The following is a 24,945-nucleotide window of genomic DNA, read 5'->3' as shown; positions in this document are numbered from 1 at the left end:
CTCTGTCTCTTTCTGTATCTCTCTGTCTCTTTCTGTATCTCTGTCTCTCTCTGTCTCTGTCTCTGTCTCTCTGTCTCTGTCTCTCTGTCTGTCTCTGTCTCTCTCTCTGTATATTATGTATGTATGTATATAACATGCCAAATTAACTGGTTAAGTCTGTGAAAATAAATTGTTGTGGTGGTGGTTTGATGTGTTTAATCGTGGACTTGCTGTTTGGTTCCCGAATCGCCGGTTGCCTTCAGGGTACAGCAGCTCCTCAGCGGGTCCACCCCACCTGGCTCGCACATAGAAGGAAGGGGAGCTCTGCGTTTCCTTAGATTACTATGTGTATAACATATGTTAGGTGCCCATTTCTGGCTCCTCACACGTTGCCGTCATCCTCACGAGGGTTTCGTGGTTTCGGTGCATCTGGCTGGACCTGAGATCCATCCATCTCCGCGCGGCTTATGCTGCTGGGCCAGCAGGCCTGGTGGACAGACCGTGTCTTGGAGGCAGACAAAGGCTCGTGCCTGCTGCCGATGGAAGCCGCGGGCTCCCCCGTGTCCCTGCTTTTCCCCCGAGAGGCCCTGGCCGTGGGTTCCGGGGCAGCTGTGGCGTTGAGCCACATCTTGTGCTCTTGTGGCTGAGACAGCATTTTGCTTTCACCAGAGCGGCTGGAGGGTCAGGTTACCCCTTCCCGGGGGCGATGGCTCGAGGCAGGTGGGAACGGCATCCGCCCAGCAGCGTGGGGACCTGGGCTCGCTTTCTGCCCCCCTGTCTCAGAGGCAGCCTTGGGAAAGCCTGAATCCTCAGTTTCTCCAGCTGTAAACTCAGGGCATCAATCTCCACATTGTCAGGAAAATAGAGTGCAATGATAACATGAGAAAATGCTTTGTAAACCCTAAAACACGGCACTCATATAAGGCACCGTTCCTCTCAGGTTGGGAGGTTAATGGCCCTTGCTGTCCCATATTTCAGTGCCAGCAACCATGAGAGCTGTCAGTATATACTGACTAATGATGAGGTGAAGAAGCTGGTGGGCCTGGTGTGGAGGGCGGGCCTTTCCTTTTATAAATGCCCACAATTACGCAGTTACTCACTGAGCAGGTGTTTATTGAGCACCTGCTAAACGCTGGCCGCCAGGCCTACAAGAGAACGGGCCGGTGAAGTCGTGAGTAATGTTCCCTCCGGCCTCCCAAAGTCAGAAAAATAAGGTGCATTTTTCAGAAACTTAAGTGTATTCAATATAAAGGATTGTCCTTTATGCTGATAATCTCTCTCTCCTGCCCTTTGGTGATAAATGTCTTTTCTTTTACGAAATGGTGGTGATGGTAGATGGTAGTTGAGTTTTGAAAAACTGCCCAGACAGCACATTTAAAAAAGGCCTTACCAGTCCTTGAAATCCAAAAGCTTAGGAACCACTGGTCTAGCCCAACCTCCTGTCCACCGCAGACGGCTCTTTCCATTCCTAACAAGTGGTCATCTGGCTTCTACTCTGACGATTCTGGGAAAGGGGGCCTCACGAACTCGCAAAGCAGCCATTCTGGTTTGGACGAGCCTTTATTTTTTGAAATCAGATAAAGTGAAAATCTGCCGTCCTGTGACTTTTGCCCATGCGTGTCTGACCCCTTTCATCCGGAGCAAACAAAGTGCATTTACCCTCCGGATTTGTGACTGCGTTACTTCTAACTTGTTTTCCAGGGTTCTTGCCCTGCTTTCTTCACCCAGTTCTCCAGGGCTTCGTTCACACCCTTCACCTTCTTCGGGTCACCTGCACTCTGCTGGGGTCCCTGGTGGAGTCCGTTGCCCAGGGGGACACCAGCCCGGCTGTGGGCTGGCTTGGGCTGATTCCCTCGTGCTGGGCGCTGAGTGCAGATTAAGGAGGAAAAGATTGCTTTCGCCTTTGGCTGTGCGCTTACTGTTGACAGCGAGTTACAGTCTGCTCAACCCCCAGGGTCTCCGCTGTCTATATAGCTGATGAGCCAGGGGGCCGCCCGCCTTCTGTTTGGGCAGTGACGTTTTTTTCATGTGAGTGCAGGACTTTGTATCTGTGCCTCTTATATTTCATCTTGTCAGTTTGGACAAGTTTGCAAACAAGTTTCCATAGTTTCAGTGGATTGAGGTCACTCCACTCTTGGTTCAACCTTCCAACTTACCAGCGATTCCTCCCAGATTTGTGTCAGCAGCACAACTGACAAATTTGCCTTCATCCAAATTTTTTAATTCCGTGTTTAAAAAGCGAGAGCCAAGGACAGAGCTGTGGGTCCCATCAGTAGAGACCTTCCAAGCTTAGACGCATCTGTGAATCAGTACTCCAAACATCTGTGTATGGAGGCGGTACATCTGTGTGTCAGCTGACTGCGGACCTGCCGGAGTGCGTGTCCACACCGAGGATGTGAGTTCTGTGTCCGACCCGTTCCTGAACCCGTCACTGCTAGGACGATGACTTCCAAATTTACCTTTGCAGCCCACATGTCTGTCTCAAGTTCACATTTTTAATTTGCTACTGGACATGCCTGGAATGTTTCAAGTCCCTCAAAACCAATTCATTCTCTCGCTGCCCCCGAAAGCCTTTCTCCCTTCCTGTGGTCACTGTTTCAGTGATGGCGCCACCACGTTGGTTCATCCGGACACGGGGCCCTGTTCCCCACATCTTAGTTTTCTTCTCGCTCCAAAGCGAACTCAGTCACCCAGTCTTGGAGGCTCCCCTTCCTTGATATTTCATCGCCCAGCCTCGGACTCTGATCTGCCTGCCTCGGTGGCTGTAAGAGCCTTCTGAGTAGATGCTCCGTCCTGGTTCACCCTGACTCTGTCCCCAGGAAGCAGAGCAGATAGCTTTCTGTCGTTACGTAGCTTCCAGCCTCGGCCGGCTTCCTGTGGATGGTAAACGGGGCTGGGCCTTCACAGTCTGGCCTTTACTCATCTCAGCAGCCTGATGGCTTCCACCAGCCCCAGGCGCCAGACGTACCGCCTGCTGCTGGTTCCCAGATGCAGGATACTCATTGGTACTTTGCACGTGCCGTTCCTTTCATACTTTCTAGTCAAGCTTCCCCGCCTCTGGGGCTCCTTCCCTGACTGTTCCAGGCGGGGTTAGGAGTCCCTTTTCCAAGCTGCGGTCACACTCCGGCAGACCCTTGAGATACCCAGTCACGTGGCGGATATCTGCCTTCCCCACTTGGTTGGGGCCCTTTCGAACAGGGACTGAGTTCTCTTTAACGTCGTAGCCACGACCAGCGCAGGGGCCCAGCGACAGGTGCTCAGGGTTTGCGGAACGAATGGGGGCGTGGGTAGCCCGACACATCATTTCCTATTAATTTCACCGCTCATCAGCCCTCCCAGAGTCTGTGTCGGCGGCATCCCTTTGATTCACTGGCCTTGTGATCCTATTAAAAAAGTAAAAGAGGTACTTTGACATCGATTAGGTTTTTCTCCAAATCATCTGATTTCTCGTCCACTCTCAGCGAGTTCACGCCCATTTTTCCTGCTTGGTTGCAGGTTTCTTTCCCCGCCCCCGTGTGAGTGAGGGCAGCAGCCCTGCAGCTCACTGGCTGGACACGATATGTACTTTCCGGTGACGTCATGATGCAGGCACTCCCTGCCAGGTGGCCTTCCACAAGGGGCTTCAGTCACCCAGGCCCTATTCGTCCTGTGCTCGGCCCTCGTTCAGGTCATCAGAGTCTCTCCATCCAGCTGATTTGCGGGGCGGGGGGAAGAGAGGGCTGCAGATGGGAAAGCGGGGATCGTGTGTGGGAGGTTCTCCCGGCCGGGACCGGCTGCAGCACCGTCACTGCTGTTCACGCTTCAGTGGCCAGAACTTAGTCACAGGCCGTGTCCAGCTGTCAGGGAGCCTGGCAACTGCGGGCTCGCTGTGGCCCAGGAGGAAACGGGACACAGACACTGGTGCATTCCCAGTTCCTGCCACACCCTCAGGCTCAGCTTTCATCCCCTCGTGCTCCCCCGGAGCCCTTCTTGCCCCGGCTCTTTTCCATGCTCTGAGCACACAGCTCTGCCGTCGCCCAGCCTGGGCCTTGCTGGTTGCTTTCTGCCTTCGCATTCTCTATATCCTCCAGTCCGTGGGACCTCGGTCCTCTCTGCTTGCTGATTGGGCTGGACTTGACTCCCCATCTCTCCAGTCTCCTAGCAACCCTCCTTGCCTTGCTCACGTGTCTGGGCCTAGACCGTCTGATCCTTGGTACCTGTGCCATCGCCATGTGTGTGCCTTGGATGGGGGCCCACCTGAGTCCAAGTCCCAACAGGACAGGGGAGAGTCCTTTCAAACGTCTAGCGCTTTGAAGTCCTTCCTGTGATGCTGGGTGTGGATAGAGGCTATTTTTAGAGACAATGAGAGAATGTAAAGACTAGCAATGAGAGGCATAAAATAAGACAGTGGAAAACACGGCTTCGGGAAGCCGACGGAACCGGTGCTGTGTATCTGGAAGGAGACAAGCCCGAAGGGAAGCATCAATCTTTATATAGAAGTAAAAAGTTGGTTTAAAAATTGTTTTAAAGGTGATGGTGCTAGGGTAGAAGTTCTTTTGTTACTCTGAAAAAGAAAGTGTCTCACATTTTAGTGTGGGATTTTTAGGTAAGAGACGAACACAGAATTCATGAATTCCAGAATTTGGGGATCTGGGGGTGGGTTCCTGAGAGAGGTCAAGTCACGTGCTTTCTTGGAAAAGACCGTGAATGGGAGAGCCCGTCTCGGAGACGTGACCTGCTGGTGCAGGAGGTGGAGGGGCAGCTCAAAGTCTCCCTCCACCCCTGCGATTCTTTAAAAAAAAAAAAAAGCTGGTGCTGTGCTTTTGGCTCGTAGCTCTTCTGAGAGACGCTCGTAGTTCAAGTATTTGTCTCTGGGTGATATTTCCCAATGATTTCATAAAGGGAAGGGGTATTGTCTTGTAGATTTGGAACTACAATGCCTGAATTCCATGCCCTATTTTATCACCCACTCACTCTGCAGTCACTCGCTGGGCAGGTCACTCCTCCCATCTTTGGATAGTCTGCTTACCCGTTAAGTGGGGATGGATTTGCAGGAGGTGTGGCTGAGAATTCCTTCACGTTTCCAACATGCTTTAGGATACGTAAGGCAAACATCCTGGACCATATACATTTGTGAGGTGTGTTTCTCTGCACCTTGGTCCTTCGGTTCTTGCCTTGAGACATGTGGCTCTTTGCAAACATTGCTTCTTAGAAACAGCCCCCTAAATTTGTGTGCCCCTCCCAGTGAGACCTGCAGGGTGCCCTCCGATGGGTCGGGGGCTGGGGGTGGGCGGGAAGCCGGATGCTGACACCTTCAGGCCAGCGACCTGCCGTGGAGGCCGTGAGTGAGGTAGTCAGCAGCCTGGTTGCTTGGTCGGGACTGGGGGCTTCACAGGAGTTGGTTCCTCCATGCCTCAGCCTTCTCATCTGCGAAGTGGGCATCATAATAGTGCTCGCCGGTGGGGGTGCTGAGAGGATTACGTACGTGAACACAGGTAAAGCCCTGAGAATGGGGTCTGGCCTATAGTGAATGCTCTGCACGTATTAACTCTTGTTTTTAAGCAAGAATTTCAGGAGGTGCCCCCGGCTGGCTTTCTGTCCTGTGACTTGCTTCTGTCCATGTTGAGGGCTGACCTGGGCCTGCAGACAGAAGGAGAAGGACCCGCACTGTCCTCGTGCTGCCCAAGTTATGTCGGGGTGGCTCTCAGCAGCCGGGGGTGGGGAGCTGTGTTTCAGCTTCCGGCGCTTGTTGAAATGGTTGTTACATGTGGTCGCAGAATCCCCCTGCGAGAGGCCGACCTGGGAGCTCGCCCTCTGTCGATGTTCTCAGATGAGTCCAGGAGATGCTGTATTTCAAGCGGGGCGCTTCGGGGGCTGGGGCGTGGGGCTCCGAGACTCCTCCGTCAGAGTCTAACCAAACTGAAGCGCTTCCCCGCTCGCGGCGACCCTTCCGCTCTGCCTCTGATTCTGGGTTCCCCAGCGATTTCACCTGCTCAATGCCGCGTGGGGAAGGCCCGGCGGGGTGGAGACGGGGTGTCCTGTGAGCGCGTGCAGGACAGCTGTGTCGTGTTCACCGACAGCCGGGGCCTCTTCCGCGAGCCCCGGCCCACCGCTCCCTGCCCTGCGCTGCTGTCCCCTCGGCTGAGGCCCCGGACCCTGCGGTGGGCCGGGGACGGGGGTGGAGGAGATGGGGGTGGCGCTAGCATAAGCACCACTTGCAAAGAATGGGATTAATTTGCAGGAAGCTAAGGCCACACCCTTGTGAAAGAGCAAAGCCACCAACTGTCCGTGGGGCACCTCCTGCGTGTGTGGCACCACTCAGGGGCCGAGGGAGGCCCTGGGGTGGCCAGACGTGACTCCTGTCCTTGGAGAGCTCATGGTCTCCTGGGGGGCACACGTGTAAACAGGACAGGCCTGCGGAGCCGGCTGAAGGCAGGGCTGGGAGCTGTCACACAGGCTGTGCCGGGCTCATTGGTGCACGTTATACACTCGCAGAATGGAATGATTTTTGTATTTGTTTTATTTTGGTGAAAAACACGAAACGTAAAGTTTAACCATCTTAACCAGGCTTAAGTATACAGTCTAGTGGTGTGAAGTACATTCGCATTGCTGTGAGATAGATCTCCAGAACTTTCTCATCTTGAAAAACAGAAACTCTGTCCCCATTGAATGATGACTCCTCACCCCCCTCCCCCAGCCCCTGGAAACCACTTTTCTACTTTCGGTGTCTATGAACTTGACTCCTCCAGGGACCTCATGTAAGTGGAGTCATACAGTAGTCGTCTTTTTGTGTCTGGCTTATTTCACTCAGTGGAATCGTCAAGGTTCATCCATGTTGTAGCCTGTCACAGAATTTCCTTCCCTTTTAAGGCCGGTTAATGTTCGATTGTATGGATGGACCACATTTTGCTTATCCATCCGTCCGTCTGTCTGTGGACACTTGGGCTGCTTCCACCTGTTGGCTTTTGTTAGTCATGCTGCCATGAACATGGGTATACCGATATCTCTTCCAGATACTGCTTTCAGTTCTTTTAGGTAAATGACCTGAAGTGGGATTGCTGGATCATATGGTAGTTCTACTTTAAATTTTTTTGAGGACCCTCCATACTGTTTTCCGGGGGTAGTTGCACTGTTTTACATTAACATCAGCACAAGAGTTCCAGTTTCTCCACATCTTCACTCCCACTTGCTGTTTTTGGGTTTTTGACAGTAGCCATCCTAATGGGGATGAGTTGGTATCTCACTGTGGTTTTGATTTGCATTTCTCTGATGATCAGTGATGTTGAGCATATTTTCATGTGCTTCTTGCCCATTTGTATATCATCTTTGGAGAAATAGTTATTCCAGTCATTTGTCCATTTTAAAATCAATACCTGGAGGCTTTTGTTTCTGTTCTGCCCATCCCCCCAGACATCTGGTGTCCGCAGAGATGGCCAGACCAGTTCAGCCCCAGCAGAGGCCGAGAGCAGGACTTCCCTCAGGAAGTCCCAGAAGTGGGGCTTGCTCGTGGCCGCCGGCCAAATAACCAAGACCACTGAACTCTGCCCTCTTCCTGCTCTTTCAGTTTGCAGTGGTTTTACACAGGTGAGATGCTGGGTGTATTCATTTCCCGTTCCTGCTGTAACAAATCATCACAGACTTAGTGGCTTAAAAAAGTATCATTCTGGAGGTCAGAGGTCTAAAATGGGCTCCACCCCTTCTGGAGGCTCTTGGGGAAGAACCTGCTTCTTTGCCTTTTCCAGCTTTTAGAGGCCCTGTCCTGCACCCACACTAGCTACGCCTCCACGTTGCACGCTGGGGACACGCGTGTTTGCACGCACTCACTTCGACATGTGTGTGTGTGTGTGTGTGTGTGTGTGCGTGCCCAAGGTGCCCGGTCATGGGAGGGCACTTGCTGTCCCGACCCTGTATCCCAGGCAGGCAGCTCTTCCTCTCCCGGTCGGGACCCCGTTCCACACTTGCTTGATCTCCGGTGACTTGGGGTCATTGGGTGGGGTTTCGTAACTGCTTGGCTCAACCAGGAGGTTGGACGGGGCACCGACCATCCTGAGTGGGAGCCCCAATCCCATAGTTTTATAAGGAAAACTGCCTTTCATCCCTGGGGTCAGCACACAGGGTCTCAGATGCCGGCGGCCAGGGCACCACCCATCACAAAGCTGTGTGTGGTCCAGTCTGTTTTGTATGGAAAGGACGCTTTTCTTGGTGGGATGCTGAGTGCAGAGAGCAGAGCCAGGCAAATGGCCCACGGGCCCCGTCCCCTCCTGGACGTGTGTGGAGACAGGTGACTCTCACCATCCAGGTCCCACGTCTGCTCTGCCCCCATTGGCCAGTTGTCATGTCCCCATTTCACAGATCGGGAAAATCCAATGTTGACAGGTTCCCACTGAGTCTGACGTCCAAGGGGGGCTGACGCTCCGGGGGTTGTGGCTCCAGGGCGTCAGCCGGGCCAGGAAGAACAGCTGGGAGAGGCGACAGGGGCCCGGAGGCTGGGCGCCGTGGGGAGCAGGCATCGCACACCCCGCTCTTGGAGTCACGGCCGTCCTTGTCCATCCGCTGAGTCTGTGGTGCTTTTCAGATGCAAGCGTTTATTAGCATTAAAGGGGGGGAACTCAGGGGTGGGGAGGGGGGCGCCGTCTGGAAAGCCCGTTCCTTTCGCCAGCACGTTCCAAACAATAAACTCTTCCGCCACCCACATGCCAATTGTGGAATCAGGGAATGCAGAACAGTGTACAGGGCCTTAGAGGTCCTTTGGTCAACTTGACCGAAGCACAGAGGGGGGCTGAACTGGTCCAGAGTCACACAGCCTCTGGTGGAGGGCAGGAGACATGCACCCAGGCCCAGCGCACCTTGTCCTCGGTCTCCTTGCCGAGGAGGAGAGCTGCCAGGGCTGGGGGGTCGAGGGCTGAGAGCTGGCACCCTGCCCAGTGGCCTCCCCTTTGTTGCTGCAGGCCCGAGGTTCGGCTCACTTGACAATAAGGTCAACAGTAAAAGGACCCCAGTAAATGACTGCCGTTCACTGCAGCTTCACGAATGGCTGCACCCACTAAGGGCTTGCAAAGGTTTTAAAACCCTTGGAACAGCTCAGAGCTTCGCAGGCCTCGGGCATGTCACCCACCTGCCCGTGCTCCGGGCTCGGAGGGAACATGAGCTTCGGTCCCGAGTGGCTCCTGCTCGGCGCTCTCACCACTAGGCTCTCCTGCTTCCTCTCTGGCTCCCTTATTCCCTCAGTTCCCTCTTGGTTTGTCCCCAACACCCAGGGTTTCCACACCCCCTCGGCTCTCCCGCTGCCCCGCTGGCTCCATGGACCAGCCCCAGATCCGACTTGTGGCAAAGGTTGTCAGCCTCCTAATTACGTACGGACCCGTTTGGAGGACAGTCACCTAAATGGGACCAGTGCCGCAGACATGGTTTCACAGCATTTCTACAGCCCCGGTTTCTGCTCCATGAATCATCGCTCCGTTCTGGGATGAAAACTGAAAGTGCCTTGACCTCTGCCTTCCCTTTGGGCTCCTAAAGATGGACTTTCCCAACTCCCCAGCTCCCTCTGGCCTGGCCCGGCCTGTGGATGCACTTGAGGCATCTGGGCAGCTCCGAGGACCGCCCCCCCCGGGCGGCAGCCACTGCCCGGGCCGCTGCCCCACACCAGGACCCAGTGTCTCCTCTGTCCTCCTCGGGGAAAGGATGGAGTGAAGGCCGAGAGGGCTCAGAGGCTCCTGGTCTGGAAGGTGTCAGAAAAACCCAAGGAGAAGGAAGGGCAAAGGCCGAGCGGGGCTCAAGAGGGACAGGAGACAATGCACGCAGAGGGAGGGACTCAGGAGGCTCCGAGGAAAGAGCTTGGGCTTGAGATCCAGAGGGCCTGGAGGGCTCGGTGGGTAAGTCGGTCCCAGCCCGAGTCCCACGTGGTGTTGTCCTTGGCAACGGGAAGTCTCAAGACATGGGCGAGAAAGTGGATTCCCTCAGCAGACACGTCTCTTTATACCTGCTGTGCCGGGCGCAGGCTGGGCGTGGGCTGCAGAGAGGACCCACCGCGGCCGCCCAGGGAAGTTCCTGCACCCGGGCAGAGCCGGGGACAGGCTGGGGCTCGTGGGGTCCTCAGACCTGAGCTTTCTTCCCCGGAGAAGGCGGCCCCGCCTGCCCAGGTGTCCTTCCTCTTGGACTGTTCTTCCAAGTTCTCTGAGTCCAACACTCATTCCTCTTTGGCTTTTAAAATGAAGCTGAATTAAATTAAATTTTTTATTTTTTTAATATTACATAAAATCGACACAACACAAAATTTACCATCGTAACCTTTTTAAAGTATATAATTTAATGGCATTAAGTGCATCCCCATTGTCGTGCTACCATCACCATCATCATCTCCAGAACTTTTTCGTCTTCCAGATGAAACTGGTCCCCATTAAACACTAGCTCCCCACCCCCTCCCCCAGCTCCCCACCCCCTCCCCCAGCTCCTGGCAGCCCCCGTGGTACTTCCTGTGTCTGTGAACCTGACTGCTCTGAGGGCCGCCTATAAGTAGATCATACGGTATTTGTCTTTTTGTGGCTTATCTCACTGAACATTTTGTCCTCAAGGTTTCAAGTTGAAGCGTCTGACACATTGCGTCAGAATTTCTTTCCTTTTTAAGATTGAATAACAGTCCATCGTACGTAGAACATTTTGTTGATCCATTCGTCTGTTGATGGACACTGGGGCCGGTTCTCCCGTTTGGTTATCCTGCATAATGCTGCTGTGAACATGGGTGTCCCCGCTTTCTTCTTTTGGATAAGTACCCATAAGTGGAATTGCTGGATTGTATGGTGAGTCTATGTTTCGTTTTTTGAAGAACCACCGTGCTATCTTCCATCAAATTTGCACCCTTTTACCTTCCCGCCAACGGTGCACAGGGTTCTGCTTTCTCCACGGCCTGGCCGGCACTTGTTTTCTCTGGTGTTTTGATGACATCATCCTAATGGGTGTGAAGCGCTCTCTCTGGCTTTGAGGACTTCCGCGTAGACCCTGTTGAGACCCCGAAGTCCTGGGGAATCCTGGGATGATAAACTAGAGAAGAAACGAGGGCTGGAGGGCCGTGCTCTCTGTGTTGCCCTTCCTGGCTGCATGGCCCTGAGGTTGAACTTACCCTGTAAGCCCAGGCCAGCTGGGAGCCGCCACAGAGGAAGGCTGAGCGCCCTCTCCCAGGCCACCCCTCTAGCCGAGAGCCGGCCGGGGAGCAGAGGGAAGTGGGTGATGGGCTACACCCTCTCGGCCCTTGTCCTGAGGCCAGTACGGGGGAGACCCAGGCACCATGGAACTTGGTGGGAGTTGGACCGGCCGGGGAGGGGTGACGGCTGGGACCCCAGGGCTCTGGAAGCTGCGTATCTGAGCCGGAAGGACTTTTATGGTGACTGGCCGGGCCTCCTCACTCTGAAGAAGAGGAAGTCAGGAGCCAAAGAGAGAAGTGATTCGCCCATGTGCCCAGAACAAGTGGCGATGGAGCAGGGCCTGGAATTCAGCTCTCTTGGCTTCTGGCTTGGCCCTTCCCCGCAAACTCAGGGAAGCGTCAAGGTGGTTTCATGTCTGTTTGCAGCTTAATGTTTACCAAGGGGAGACAGCCTCAGGGCCGCTTGCTCATTTTTTCGTTGCCTTTTCCCCCTTCTCGCCTGCCTGCTGTCTGGCAGAGGTGTCGTGGGGATGAATGAGATAAATGGCGTTGACTTTGCTGAATGAAAGAAGTGTTATGCTTTATACAGAGCGTGGCTAATGAAGTGGCCTGTGAGTGTAGAGGAATCAAGTCACGCGCTGCTTTTGTCCCACCTGGATGAGAATTGGCGACGTCCGGGAGGAGGACAGAGTGCCGAGCATGCACGTATTTGTGTGTGTTATGTGTGTAGTGTGTAAATATGTGCGGGACCCCTCCCCCCGCACAGTGCAATCCCACGGACGATGGAGAAATTTCAGAGCCTTCCCCTGATGGAGGGTCCTTGGAAAATGGAGCATGGTTTTCAGGGATCTGTGGAATTCTCTCTATTCTGAATTCTCTGGATAGATTCACTTTTTCACATATTGACACTATCAATATTTGTGTGTGAGATACAGCACTTTTTAAGAGGTGGTTTCTTAACAAGGAGGGGATACTTCTAGGAAAAAGTCTTTTTTTTTTTTATAAAACAGCTTTTGTGTTTTATTTCACATCACTGAAGATGCGTTCCTCTCCTTTGGTGCCCTGAGGCTTTATATGTGGGCACGTGTGGAGTGATTCTTATTAAGTAATACTTCATGTTTGGGTAGAATCTCATTTAGTCCTTACGACTGTCATGTAAGGAATGCATTATTACCTCTGTTTTACAGATCAGTAAGCTGAGGCCCAGGGAAGCGTACATCACTGGGCACTCGGCAGGGTGGTTGGTGGTGTGAGTGATGGTCACCGGGTCGGGGGCCTGGGTTCTGACACCGTGAGGCTGGAGGAAAGCCACTTCCTCCCTCTGATGTCTGGTTCTGCTAGAACTTCTCCAGAGGGCTTGCGTTTATATGATGGCACGTCTCAGGCCCGGGGACAGGATCCAGGAGTCCTCTCCCCACGTGTGCACATACCTGTTCAGACCTCATGGAGCCCAGTTGATATTACACGAAATTGTTATTAAAGATCAAGAAGACGAGGAAAAGGAAAGGATCTTGCCCATGTTTCTCGGCTAATTTCCAAATCGACTGTTCCACTGTATCCCAAACCTGGATCCTTTTGTTTACAGAGAGCTGCAGCTGGAGACACGGGTGCAAACGACCCTCAGTCCTGAGCGCAGGTTGTGGTCGGCAGAGGGGTGCACAGAGGGGCTGCAGAGCCATCCCGGGACTTCTCGCTCCTCTGCGCCTGCGGGCAGGTGCTGTGTTTTCCTGATGTGCTGGAGTTTGGGAGGAAGAGGCCGCAGGGTGGCCAGTTCACCAGGTGGGGTCTGCACACTAGCCCCCCTCCATGGGTGGTCAGCAGCTGGACGAGAATCTGATGCTGGTGTGGCCACAGTCATTTTGGAAGTGTACTTAAACAATCAAACAAAATCCCAACGGTTTTCTTTCTGAGGACCAAAGAATTATTTAGTGTACAGAGTTTGGAAAATACACTAATGAAAACAGTAGCTGGTACTTACAAGGGTCTTGCCCTTGAGCACTATTCTAAGGGTTGTCCCTTATTAACCCAGCTGCGATAGCCTCTGTTGTTATCTCCGTTTCACAAGGGAGGAGTCTCAGGTACCAAGAGGTCAGGTGGCTGGTCCAGTCACAGGGCTGTAACTGACAGGGCTGGAACCCAGCCCGCCTGGTTTCTGAGTCCAGGGCCCTGTGTGCCAGGCTGACCTGCCTCTGTGCAAATGCATGTCACTCGTCACCTGAAGATAACCGCTAATAACATTTCTGTTTTTTAAAAATAATAAATTATTTTATAATTTATCTATATTCAGTTTCCTTTTAGCCTTTCTCCTATAAAAAAAAGTCTTTTATAAAATTGAGGTCCTACGGTATATACTTTTTTGGACCCTGTTTCTGTTGCTTAATATTATGTTGTAAAAATTTTCTCGATATTATTTTTCTTTTTTTAATTAATTTTTATTGGAGTAGAGTTGCTTTACAATGTTGTGTTAGTTTCTACTGTACAGCAAAATGAATCAGCTATACATACACATATATCCCCTCCTTTCTGGATTTCCTTCTGTATATTATTTTTCAAAAACATAATTCTTATGGCTTCCTAAAATTCTATCATGTGGATCTGCATTGGTTTATCTAACCAGTGCCCCAGTGGTGGGCTTTGGGGGATCTCCAGTTTGGTGTTAGTATAATTCACACCATGGTGAATACTTACCCAGGTTCATGGCTTGCTCGAGTCTCTGTCTGGTTCCCTAGGACAGCTTCTGCGAAGGGGAGTGAACGTCTGCGTTTCCTAGACTCTCCTGACAGGGTTTGCTCCCCTCTGGCGCAGCGAAAGGGGCCTGGGCAGGGTCCCCGGTGGGGCTGGCGGGGCTCTGGGCTCAGCAGACCTTCTCTCCTGCGGAGCGGGCGTGCTCTCAGTCGTGAGGGTCTGAGTCTGAGCTCTGGGCTCCGAGCCTCCGCTGGGCTCTCCAGCAGGTCCACTGAGTCAGAGCTGGTTACTGCTGGTTCCCAGAGGTGCCCGGCCCCCCTCAGTGGGTGAAATAAGTGGGCAGGTGAGTGTCAGTGAGGGAAGCGAGGCTTTCTGCCCCCCCACCCTCCCAGATGGTGAGAAGGAACTAGGTTGGGGCCACTGAATCTACTAAAAACTGTCCTTGCAAGGTAGCACTGCCTCCCATGTTCTAGTTCTGGTGATTGGGAAAGGTGTGGTCTCTCTGTGTCTCTGTTTTCCTTCCAATAAAATGGGGCCAAAGCAGCAAACCCCTCAATCATGGGGCCAGAGTCTAAGTGATGAATGTTAAGGGAGAAAAGATCATGGGGCCAGAGTCTAAGTGATGAATGTTAAGGGAGAAAAGATCATGGGACAGTTACATTCTGCAACATCCACTTATCGATTCATTCAGCACACTTTCAATGAACATGCGTCACATCCAGGCATCTCTGGGCTCGGGGGAGCAGTGGTGAGTAGGGTGGATGAGGGCCCTGCTTCTTGGGGTTTCCCTTCTGGTGTGGGACAGGACACAAACCTCCACTTAACAAGGACATAACCACATTTACCATATGGCAAACATACTGATCTAAATAATCAAATAGCATTGTCTCTGTGAACTTCTGCATAGAAATCTGTGAAGCCTAAGCAGAAATTCTGCAAAGAACTTCCGTGCAGGCACTGTGCTTTGAGCACCTCCTGGGTGACTGCTGTGCTAGGATTTCTGAAGCCACAGAGCTGGTTCCTGCTCGCAGGGGGCTTACAGCTCGTTGGGAGAATCGGAGAGGGGCCCCTGAACTCCTTGGGCTTTCGTCGGCCGAAGCACAGGAGGGGGAGTCGGTGTTTGGGTCCCGCGGGTGCTTTGCCAGGCCACTGTGGCCCTCAGCCCGTTTTCTGCACCCTTCCCGTCCCCAGACATCGGCGACCTGGAGGATTTCCCATTTTTCTAGCTGGTACCTGACCTCAGCCAGGGCTGGATCTACTTGTTTTTTTTACTACAAAGGCTACTTTGCGGTGACACTTAAAAAGCTGAAATGCTGACTTTCAGTGAACTTGAGGGAATTCTCAACTAGGTCCTGTAATTTAGGTTTGCCGTCACCAGGTGGTGACAGGTGCCTTCGTTCAAATAGCAGGAGGGTGCGATGTGCCCCCTCCCCCTGCTTGGATATAAGCAGGAGAAGTATTCTCTCACTCTTGCAATTGACGACCTTTGGCGGCGGGGCATGGTTCAGCGTGCGCATGTATCAGTTTGCTTTCTGGCTGTTCTTCCTTCTGTTCTCTGAAGTCAGTGTGACCTTGAGTAGCGCGGGAGCGTGGCTTTCTGGTTAGGGTCGTCTGCAGATGGAGGCTAGTTTGCTTCCATGGGAGTCCCTCCCCGGATTCTTTTTCCTTGTCTTTCCTTTGGACTTGCTGCCCCGTGAAGAGCAGAGACCAGGTTTTGTTTGCGGGATCGCTGGAAGGTGAGAATGCTGGTCCCCTTACACTCTTCCCATTGGCTCGGGCTTCCAAAGTGCTCCAGGTTCTCTGCCTTGGCGCCGTCATCAGATGGAGGTGTGATGGAGCACAGAAAAGAGGGGGGTTTATTTACGTCAGCGCCTGCTGGGTTGAGTTGAGGGGACGGCCACAGATGTCCCTGGTCCCTCACTGTCTCTGTGTTTCGGAGCAGATTTGACTCCTGTGGTCCGGGGCCCGTTCTGAGCACCGTTATCTCTCATGAACTGTGTGTGTAGCAGGACGCGGGAAGAGGAGGGCGGAGGGACCGAGAGGAGACTGTTGAAAAAAGTGCAGTAATAGCCCAGCTAAGAGAAGGAGGCAGATGTACAGCTCATGGCTGACACGCTCAGGAGACCCTCTGGGGGCTTGGTCTGGGGAGAGGGCTTTTGTATCTCAGCTGGGATGTCCCCGGGCTCTCGTGGGCCCAGCTTGGGTTGGGGGAAACGTCAGCTTCCCCATCTGCCCATTGGGAAAACCAGTTTCTCATTCATCTGTCGAGAGTATTAACCCCTGAAAAATGACTTTTTTGTTTCTGTGTTGTTTGTTGGATCTTAGGCTCTTGTATGCTTTGAAAATATGTCTTTCTGCATAGGGTGGTTATTTCCTGATCAGAAAATCCACCCACCCAGCAGCCTCTGAGTCAGGTCTTGATTGCTTTTTTAAAGTTCCTTCACAAGTTGGGATTCAGGGCTCTGGGAGGACGAGGACCGTCTCCCGTTTCTCCTTATCCTGCTCTTCCCATCACGACTCCGCTTTAAATATAGACGCGTGCCGTCCACAGTGTGGCAACTGGCCACGTGAGGGTACTTAGATGTAAATCACCTGAAATTAAATATGAATACAATGCAAAGTGTAGTTCCTCAGTTGCACTAGCTCCTGTCAAGTGCCTAAAGCCGATGCCTGGTGGGTACCACGTTGGACACCCCAGAATTATGGAGCGTCTCCATCATCGCAGAAGTTCCTTAGGACAGCGCTGCTGTATCCTGCCTGTGTCGGTCAAGGTTCAGACCTACAACAGACACTGCCGTGGCCGTTCTACGAGGATGAAGACTTAATACAGGAATTTAAAGGTTTACAAAGCGACGGGAAGGTTTGGGAGAGCAGGCAGGTAGGCGAGGCCCCAGGACTGATCCCAGGACCACACGGCGGGGCTGGATTGCTAAGAGGACTGGGCCTCGGGGACCTTTAGGAAGTGGATCTGGATGTCACTGTGCTGGGGATCATGGCACCTTGTCCGAGGTCCGGGGACCAGGAGGCCATCGCCAGAGCCTTTCTGTCTCTACAGAGCGAGAGTAGTGGCACGGACAGCGTCCCCACCAGACGTAGTTTCAGTTCAGGCCCTGACTTGGCTGACCTCACAGCCGCGTCATTCTGGCCGCGGGGAGGTTGGAAAGTGTGTCCAGCCTCTGCAGGACAGGAGCGCGCAGGGGAGGAGGGGTGAGGCTTCTGAGTTAGTGGGTCCGGCAGTCCGCCCGGGGCCGAGCGGGACCCCAGCCTTCCCCGGGGGAGCACACCCGCTGCGACGGCCCGGGCCTCAGCTGTCTTCTGAGCCCAGAAGGCATCCTTCCTGTGTGAGCGCCCGGCTATCTTAGTAACGCACTAGATGGAGAAGATTGATGGCCTCCTGCTCGCTGCTCATTTGGCCTTTCATGGGCAGAGAAAGCTCGCTTTCTGTTTCAGGTCGGCTGCTTCGCTCTTAAAGGGAACGGAGGCCCCTGGTCACTGTGGGCTTCTGCAAAGCCCTCAGGATGCACCCGACCCGAGAGGAAGCACGTCCTTTGTGCTACACGATGGCTTCTCGTCTCCATAAATGAGCTGAGGTTGTGCTGTGTGTACAAAGCCTGGCCGCTGGGAGACACCCCCTCTGTGCACGGCTGAATGTGCTGAGGCCAAAGGGGGAGGTCGTGCTCACGAAGCCGGCCTGTAGCCCTGAACCCCTTACACACACGTGGCTAACTGGGGGTCCCTTTCTGGTGCCAGGCGGTTGGGCTTCTCTACTGAGGGATAATGTGGAAGGGAGATGGGGAGGGTCATGCTGGCCGCCGGGGTTGGAGGTCTGCCCGTTTACACTGTGGGGTCGGGAGGGGATTGGCGAAGGAATTCCCAAGCAGAGAGCAGGGGGAACCGCATGCCGAGTACATGCAAAGGTCCTGGGGCGGACAAGGGCTGAGCTTGTCTGAGTGAAACGGGGCCGGGACGGCAGGCGCGCTTGGACCGGGCTGAGAGAGAGGAAGCTCCGAGAAGCAGGCAGGGCCGCCCTACAGGCTCACAGCCCGTGGCAGAGTCTGGACCGTGAAGAGATTTGACTGCGAGGACGACAGGGCCTGATTCATAACCTGCATTTCTGAAAGGTCACTCTGGCTGCTGCGTGGAGATTGGATTGGGGACGGGCAGGAGAAGTGGGGGAAATGTCAGGGCTCCTGCAGCATCCTGGGCAAGACATGGGTGGTGGCCTGGACCAGGCCAGTGGCACCGGAGATAGACGTCGTTTCTCACAGCCTCTTCCTCCGGAATGCTCCCCCGAGGTCACAGCAGAGAAGTCAGCAGGGAGCCTGGGAAAGCTCGTCCTCTCGGGCGCCGACGGACTGGTCCCCGCGCTTTCCCAGGTCACCCTCGTCGTGACATCGTCGTCATCACGGGCCTTAGCAAGCAGATACTTTGCATCTTCTGGGATGTGGCCCTGGGGCAGGTGCATGGATGGACGCAGATGAAAGAAAGTAACTCGATTTCATCCCTGAGCAGCTCCAGGTCCCAGCACCACGCCTCCCTCGCAGGGGCCCCCGGGGGGCCCAAGTCCTGAGCTCATCTCCTGGCTTGGACCCTGGCAGAGCAGCCTGTGCTGAGGCCGACCGGTGCTTCGTCCTGGTCCCTTGGAGCAGCAGCCCGTGTGTGAGGGCTGGGGAGCTGCCCAGGGGAGCTGAGCCGTTTCACGAGTGGGAGTCACTTTCTCCCATACAAGGAAGGCGTCCGCGGTGGGCGCCCACCCGTGCGTGCGGCCTGGTCTGCTGAGCCGCCGCCCTGGGCTCGCGCAGAAAGGCAGGAGCCAGAGCAGACGTAGACGGTGGCATCTTTTCAGCTGGCAGCCAGGGGACCGAGCTTTGAATCAGCTTTATAATTTGAAAATTGGTCTCTTTGCATCGGGTGGTTATTTCCTGCTAACCGAAGCCGTCAGAGACACAGAGCTGCTTCCCTTCCTCCCTCGCTCTGCTCCGGATCCACCAGCGCGGGGCCTGAGATGGAGCTTCGCCATTCCTGGCATTCTTGGATCCCTGCATCCTCTTGTCATGGGAGTCCTAGGGGTCCTGATACGGCCTCATGCCTGGCGGGGGGGCGTCGTCGCAGGGCGTGGGGGACAGTCACTTGTGATAGGAGAGGCTGAGCTGGGCCTTGAGGTACAGCCTTGATGGAGGCCAGCCCGAGGGGCCACACCTGTCTCTCGTGTGTGTGTGTGTGTGTGTGTGTGTGTGTGTGTATGTGTGTGTGTGTCTGTGTTTACCGTGCCCTTCGTTATGTCACAGGCTGCAGCAGTGCTTGGGCTGCCAGGACCAAAATACTGAAGGTTGTTTTCTTGCCCTCTGGCTGGGGAGAGGTTGACATTCCACTTCTCCCCACGGGCTTATTCGTATGTGCTTCTCCAGATGGTCCTCTCCCGAGAGGTCCCGCTGCTCTGGGAACGGTTCACAGTATAAATAAGGTCATCACCCAAGGCTCGGGTGGCTCTGAAGTCAACCCCCCCAGACCAGGCTTTCCGAGCCGCGCTTGGCTCTGTGGAGCCCTGGCCTCGACGCCTCGGGGCCCCGGACGCACCCAGCCCCGGCCTTCGCGGGTGATGGAGTCCGCGCCTGCGTGCCGCTTCCCGCCTTCTTCTCAGACTTTGTCCAGGCGTTCCGGGAGCGCCGGGGTGTGGCCGCCAGGGTCTGCGGGAGGGGGTGGCGCCGAGGCCTCGTGTCAGGAGAGAACCGCGGAGAACTGGACAGTCCGGCAGGGTGGAGCCAGAGCCGCTTTCACGGACGCGAGGGAAGAGGGCGGTCGGCCCAGGACCTCCAGCGGAGGCTGTTCAGCATGGTCATGGCCAAACCGGGGGTCTAGGAAGGAAGGTGGTTTCCCACAGATCAGACGGGCACACTGAGGGTCGCAGCCCTCGCCGGTGAAGCCGGTGAGACACGCGGTCTGGCCACGCCGGACCCGCTCGGTCCAGGGCAGCACGTCTGGCCACCCGCCTCCATCCCGGAGGCCCCGGGGCGGGTGGTGTGGTGGGCGCCGCCCCGTGAGGATCGCCTCGGACACGAAGGGTGTTCTTGGGGTCAGCAGTGCAGCCCCTTCACCCTCAGGCCATGAACCCCAGGAGGAGCTCGGCTCGTGGCCCCGTGCGGGCGTGCGCGTGTGCACAGGTGGAGCGCGTGTGAGCGCCGAGGAGGTGGGGCGGGCCGCTCGGGCTGCAGGCGCCTGGAGACATCGCGTCCTTTCCTTGGGGCTCCCGTAAGAAAGGCGAAGGCCCGGCCTCGCGGGGTCCCGCTTGCTTTAAGCTTCAGACACACACAGGGAGGACGGCGGCAGGTGGGTGACAGATGAGACCCCCGGTGGGAAGGGTTGGGTCCTCCGGCTCCCGACGTCCTAGATGGTGACATGGAGCTGGTGTCGGGTCGGGGACAGGCCGTGGACTGAGGACCAGGCCCAGGAGCGGGGATGGGGCTCCGGTGCCATGGGGACCACATGGCGACCGTGCAGGAGACGGCTGTCAGGGGACAGGGAAGTGGCAGCAGCTGGTACCTAAGTGGACCTGAAGTGCTCATCTTGGGGTCCTGCGGGGTGGGAAACACACACCTGTGATGCCGTCCCCCTCCCTCTCGTGCCCCCGGCAGACATCATGAATCTCTCACCTTTCTCTTGTGCTCAGAAAAGTCTCAGAATCCTTGAGGTACAGCGTTTTGGTGGTCACGTCGGTCAGTTGGCATAAAACTGGAAACTTACCGTGTGTCACTGGTGTGATGATGGAAGGGACATAGACTTTGGAATCTGGCAGGAATGACAGCCCAGGCAGGTGCTAGCAAGCGTGTTCATTCTCTTTTGGTTGCAAGGGACAGAAATCCAGTTCAAATTAGCTTAAGCGAAGTTACCTAAGGAATAAAACTGGAAAGCTCAGGGTGAGGCGGGCATCAGGTGTGGCTGGATGCAGGCGCCCAGGGGTTGTCAGAGTCTGTTTCTAGGATGGAGTGTGTCTGGGTTCTGAGGCTAAGCTGAGTCGTGTGCTCCTCTCTGCACTGGCCCCATCGTGGACAGGGCCAGCGGTGGGGGTGAGAGGGTCACACCGGGAGCAAAAGTTACCTTGAAGGTCTAACCTAGAAGGACGAGCCCAGGATGTGCGCTGGGGGGAGCGGGCTGGGCGAGGCACCAAGTGTTCATCTGGACCCAGCGCGTGGCAGGGAGGAGAGGGAAGGGCCCCACGAGGCAGTGTGTCCTGGGCCAGCAGCTTCCCTGGAGGAGCCTTGTGTACACGAAGCAGAGAAGAGGGTCATTGTTGGGGGGGGCTTGCAGGTGACATTCGTGCCACTGGTTGGGCTCCAGCCACAGTCTCCCAGGCGACTGAAGTGGCCTCCAGATGCCAGGCTCTCTGCCCACAGTAATCACCCCACTCCCTGTGGCATCTCCTGATCCTGTGGCATCTGCCCAGCCGGCCAGTCTCAAGGTCACGTGTCTGACCTGGGGCCCAGGCTGAGCTGACCCCTTGGTAAGCCTTGTAGGATTCTGGGGTGAGGTGCCCGCCGAACAGACGGGGGAGAACCCACCAGGCACGCGCCGTGTCATAGGGACAGTCTTGGAGGCTTCTGTTGCCTTCAGACCAGAGCCGTGCAGATGCTTCTACGCTGGATTTCACTGGTTCCTACCCAGGTTTCCTTCTGGTCACCCCCACTACACACAGCGCCCTTTCCCAGATACCAAACGCTGCATAATGAGTCACCGAAGACAAGTGGCTTTCTGCAGCAAACACCGTGCTGTCTCCCAGTTTCTGCGGGTCAGGAGCTCAGGAAGGTCTCGCTGGGCTGTTCTGGCTTGGGGTGTGTCGTGGGGTTGCAGTTGGGTGGTGGCTGGAGCAGCTGGGGGCTGGCTGGGACGCCCACCCCCCAACCCCTCGTTGGCTGGCTGGGCTTCCTCACAGCATGGTGGCCCAGGGCTGGCGTTGTGAGCTGTCGACATAGCCTTGGAAGTAATCTCTGCTGTCACCTCCACTGAACTTTACCAGTCAAAACGGTCACAAGAGGCCAACCCTTTGTCAGGAGGAGGGCGCGTAGATCCTATTTCTCAATGGGAGCATGTCAGAGGAGCTCCTGATTCAAAACCATCACAGCCCCCCGCCCTCCTATCCAACAACTCCCATCGCCACATGGGTTTGAGGTACCTGGATGTGACCTTGCTTGGGTCCAACCCCTTCATTTATCAGACTTACTTTTGTTTTTTGGAACTTAAGTGCAGAGATTTGAGTGAATTATACCTTTCAATTCATTGTACGTTTGTCAGCATTGATTCATGCAGTGGCTCTCATTCATTCATTCATTCTTCTTTTCTGTCCCCATATGCCTATTCTCATTTTCCGCCTCACCTTCCATAAACAACCATTCTATTCTACTTTATTTGTATGTGTTCTTACAAGTATGTATTTTCATTGACACGTGTTGCATCGCATATTTGTCTTTTTCGACATCCTCCTCCTCTCACTGTGTTTCTGAGGTCCATAAATGTTGTAATGCAATACATCTCGTCTCTTGTTCACCTAAAATGAGGGGTGTGATGTATCCAAGGTCACACAGCTGACCTAGACTGAACTAGGACCAGAGCAGATTCCCAGCATCACGCACTGATGTTTCCATGTGCCACCTCCCTGGCTCCTGCAATGGTTTGAAATAGGACCTTTTTTTTTTTTAATAGATCTCTATTGGAGTAAAATTGCTTCACGATACTGTTGTTAGTTTCTGTTGCACAGCAAAGTGATTCAGCCGTATGCATACACATGTCCCCATCTCCCCTCCCTCTTGAGCCTCCCTCCCACCCTCCCTATCCCACCCCTCTAGGTGGTTGCAAAGCACCGAGCCGATCTCCCTGTGCTACGCTGCTGCTTCCCACCAGCCAACTATTTTACATTCGGTAGTGTATATATGTCCATGCCACTCTCTCACTTCGTTCCAGCTTCCCCCTCCCACCCCATGTCCTCACATCCATTTTCTATGTCTGCCTCTTTATTCCTGCCCTGCAACTAGGTTCATCAGTACCTTTTTTTTTAGATTCCATATATATGTGTTAGCATACGGTATTTGTTTTTCTCTTTCTGACTGACTTCACTCTGTATGACAGACTCTAGGTCCATCCACCCCACTACAAATAATTTCGTTTCTTTTTATGGCTGAGTAATATTCCACTGTACGTATGTGCCACATCTTCTTTATCCATTCATCTGTCGATGGACACTTAGGTTGCTTCCACGTCCTGGCTATTGTAAATAGTGCTGCAGTGAACACTGTGGTACATGTCTCTTTTTGAATTATGGTTGAAATGAGACTTCAAAAAAAAAAAATTGTGAGTCTGGGATCCAGAGCACATCACGAGCGCCCCTGTTTTCCTCCCAGTGACCGCTGTCCCGTGTTCTCTCCTGCAGGTCCCAGCTATGGCAGCCCGCGCCCGGCTCACGCCAACATGAACGCCAACGCGGCCGCGGGGCTGGCACCTGAGCACATCCCCACACCGGGGGCCGCCCTGTCCTGGCAGGCGGCCATTGACGCGGCCCGGCAGGCCAAGCTGATGGGCAGCGCTGGCAACGCCACCATCTCCACGGTCAGCTCCACGCAGCGGAAGCGGCAGCAGTACGGGAAGCCCAAGAAACAGGGCAGCACGATGGCCACCCGCCCGCCCCGTGCCCTGCTCTGCCTGACCCTCAAGAACCCCATCCGGAGGGCGTGCATCAGCATCGTCGAGTGGAAATATCCTTTTTGCTCGGGGCCAGCAGATGGTTCTCAGACCTGCTGCATCTGTCACCAGGGCGCTGTCTGAATGCAGAGTTCTGGGCCCTACCCAGCCTCGAGTCAGAGTCTCTGGGGATGGGCCCAGGAATCTGCGTGTATAACCAGCTCCCTGGGGGTTGTTTTTTTATATAATAAGCAGCATTTGAGAAAACAAGCCTAAGGGGTAGGGAAGTATCCCCCCTCCAGGCTGAGCTTGCCCAGGACCCACTGATGTGTGGGGTTGACAGCGTTGCACCCCAGAGCCCCCCTCCTCCTCCCGAGCTGTGGGGCTGGCGCAGGTGCGGGACCTCCTGCTCGAGGGTGCAGGACCCGGGAGAGGCGAGAGGGTCAGCGCTCGGGCCGTGGCTCAGTGTTTCTCAGCCTTGGGGCACATCAGCGTCACCTGGGGGGTTGGGACAAAGCACAGGTGTCTGAGCTCCGCCCAGGCCTGGCTAAACTCTCCAGGTGCAGCTGAAGTGGAGAGCGCCGGCCTGAGGGTGTAACGCAGACCCCCTGTCTGCGTGGAACCCAGTGAGCAGGGCCTGCAGAGGAAGTAGCTTGGAAGGGCTAGGCTCTCAGGGTGCAATTGCCGGCCCCTTCCCGCCTGGGAATAGTGGGGAGGGGGAGATGGAAAGGCTCACAGCCATCAGTGGGTGCGCCCCTGACTTCCCCGTGATGACACAGTGCCCATAGGTCACACGGGCCTAGGACCTGGGACTTCGTGCTGGGTGTTTTTCTAGTAAGAATCCACTTGGGCAGGGCCGCCACGTCTCCGGGGTTCAGGATGGAGGGCTGGGTTTCAGTTATGACTTTCCATGGAAAGGTTTAGAGGTCTTGGGAACGGATGAAAGGTAAAAGGAGATGTTAGTTCTGTCGGTGCCTGAGCCCTGAAGTCCAAGTGCACTTGAGAGGAGGCGCCCGAGCCCAGTGCCGCTGCTCCCGAGGCCGAGGTGTCCGCTTCCCGGGTGACCGGGTGAGAGGCTGGACTTGGGCGGCCCCGCTGGGCTGCTGTCACAGACGCTCAGTCAGGGCCGAGGGGCCAGGGGGCGGGGGGCCTGGGGGAGCTGAACTTGCCCACACCACGCCACTGGCAACCGGCGGAGCTGGGATTCAGATCCAGGTGCCCCGAATCCAAACCCACGGTCCAGGCGGCCTGCTCCCCGTGAGCCCAGAGTGCAGAAGAGAACGCTCTGGAGGATGTTTAGAGGATGCCACCCGGCCCGGCTGGGACACAGGGGGACCCGACCTGGGCCTGAACACCCAGCCCACAGTGGGCTCCTCCACGTTGCAGAGTTTCTTTCGTGGCCCGAGTGGTTTCTTCGCACCTTCTCTTCCCCAGCAGTAGCCCTGAAATTTACCGTAAGGTGATGGATGGAGAGCCTGAAATTGGGGGAGAGCAACGGA

The 24,945-nt window shown here is 55.0% G+C and overlaps 1 protein-coding gene across 7 annotated transcripts in view; it reads left to right on the top strand.

The window, feature by feature from the left end:
* CACNA1C (calcium voltage-gated channel subunit alpha1 C) overlaps positions 1-24,945 on the top strand; it is a 556,614-nt gene that overhangs the window by 105,146 nt on the left and 426,523 nt on the right. For all 7 annotated transcript variants that reach the window (XM_082350478.1, XM_082350477.1, XM_082350479.1 and 4 more), the window contains exon 2: positions 23,199-23,520. In XM_082350478.1, the coding sequence (XP_082206604.1) occupies positions 23,199-23,520 (322 nt within the window). The remainder of the gene's footprint in view (positions 1-23,198; positions 23,521-24,945) is intronic.

The sequence above is a fragment of the Balaenoptera borealis genome (genome assembly GCF_965194805.1).
Source record: "Balaenoptera borealis genome assembly, chromosome: 13".
Classification (NCBI taxonomy): domain Eukaryota; kingdom Metazoa; phylum Chordata; class Mammalia; order Artiodactyla; family Balaenopteridae; genus Balaenoptera; species Balaenoptera borealis.
Note: the sequence above shows the minus strand (reverse complement) of the source record. Positions and strands in the feature narration are given on the sequence as shown.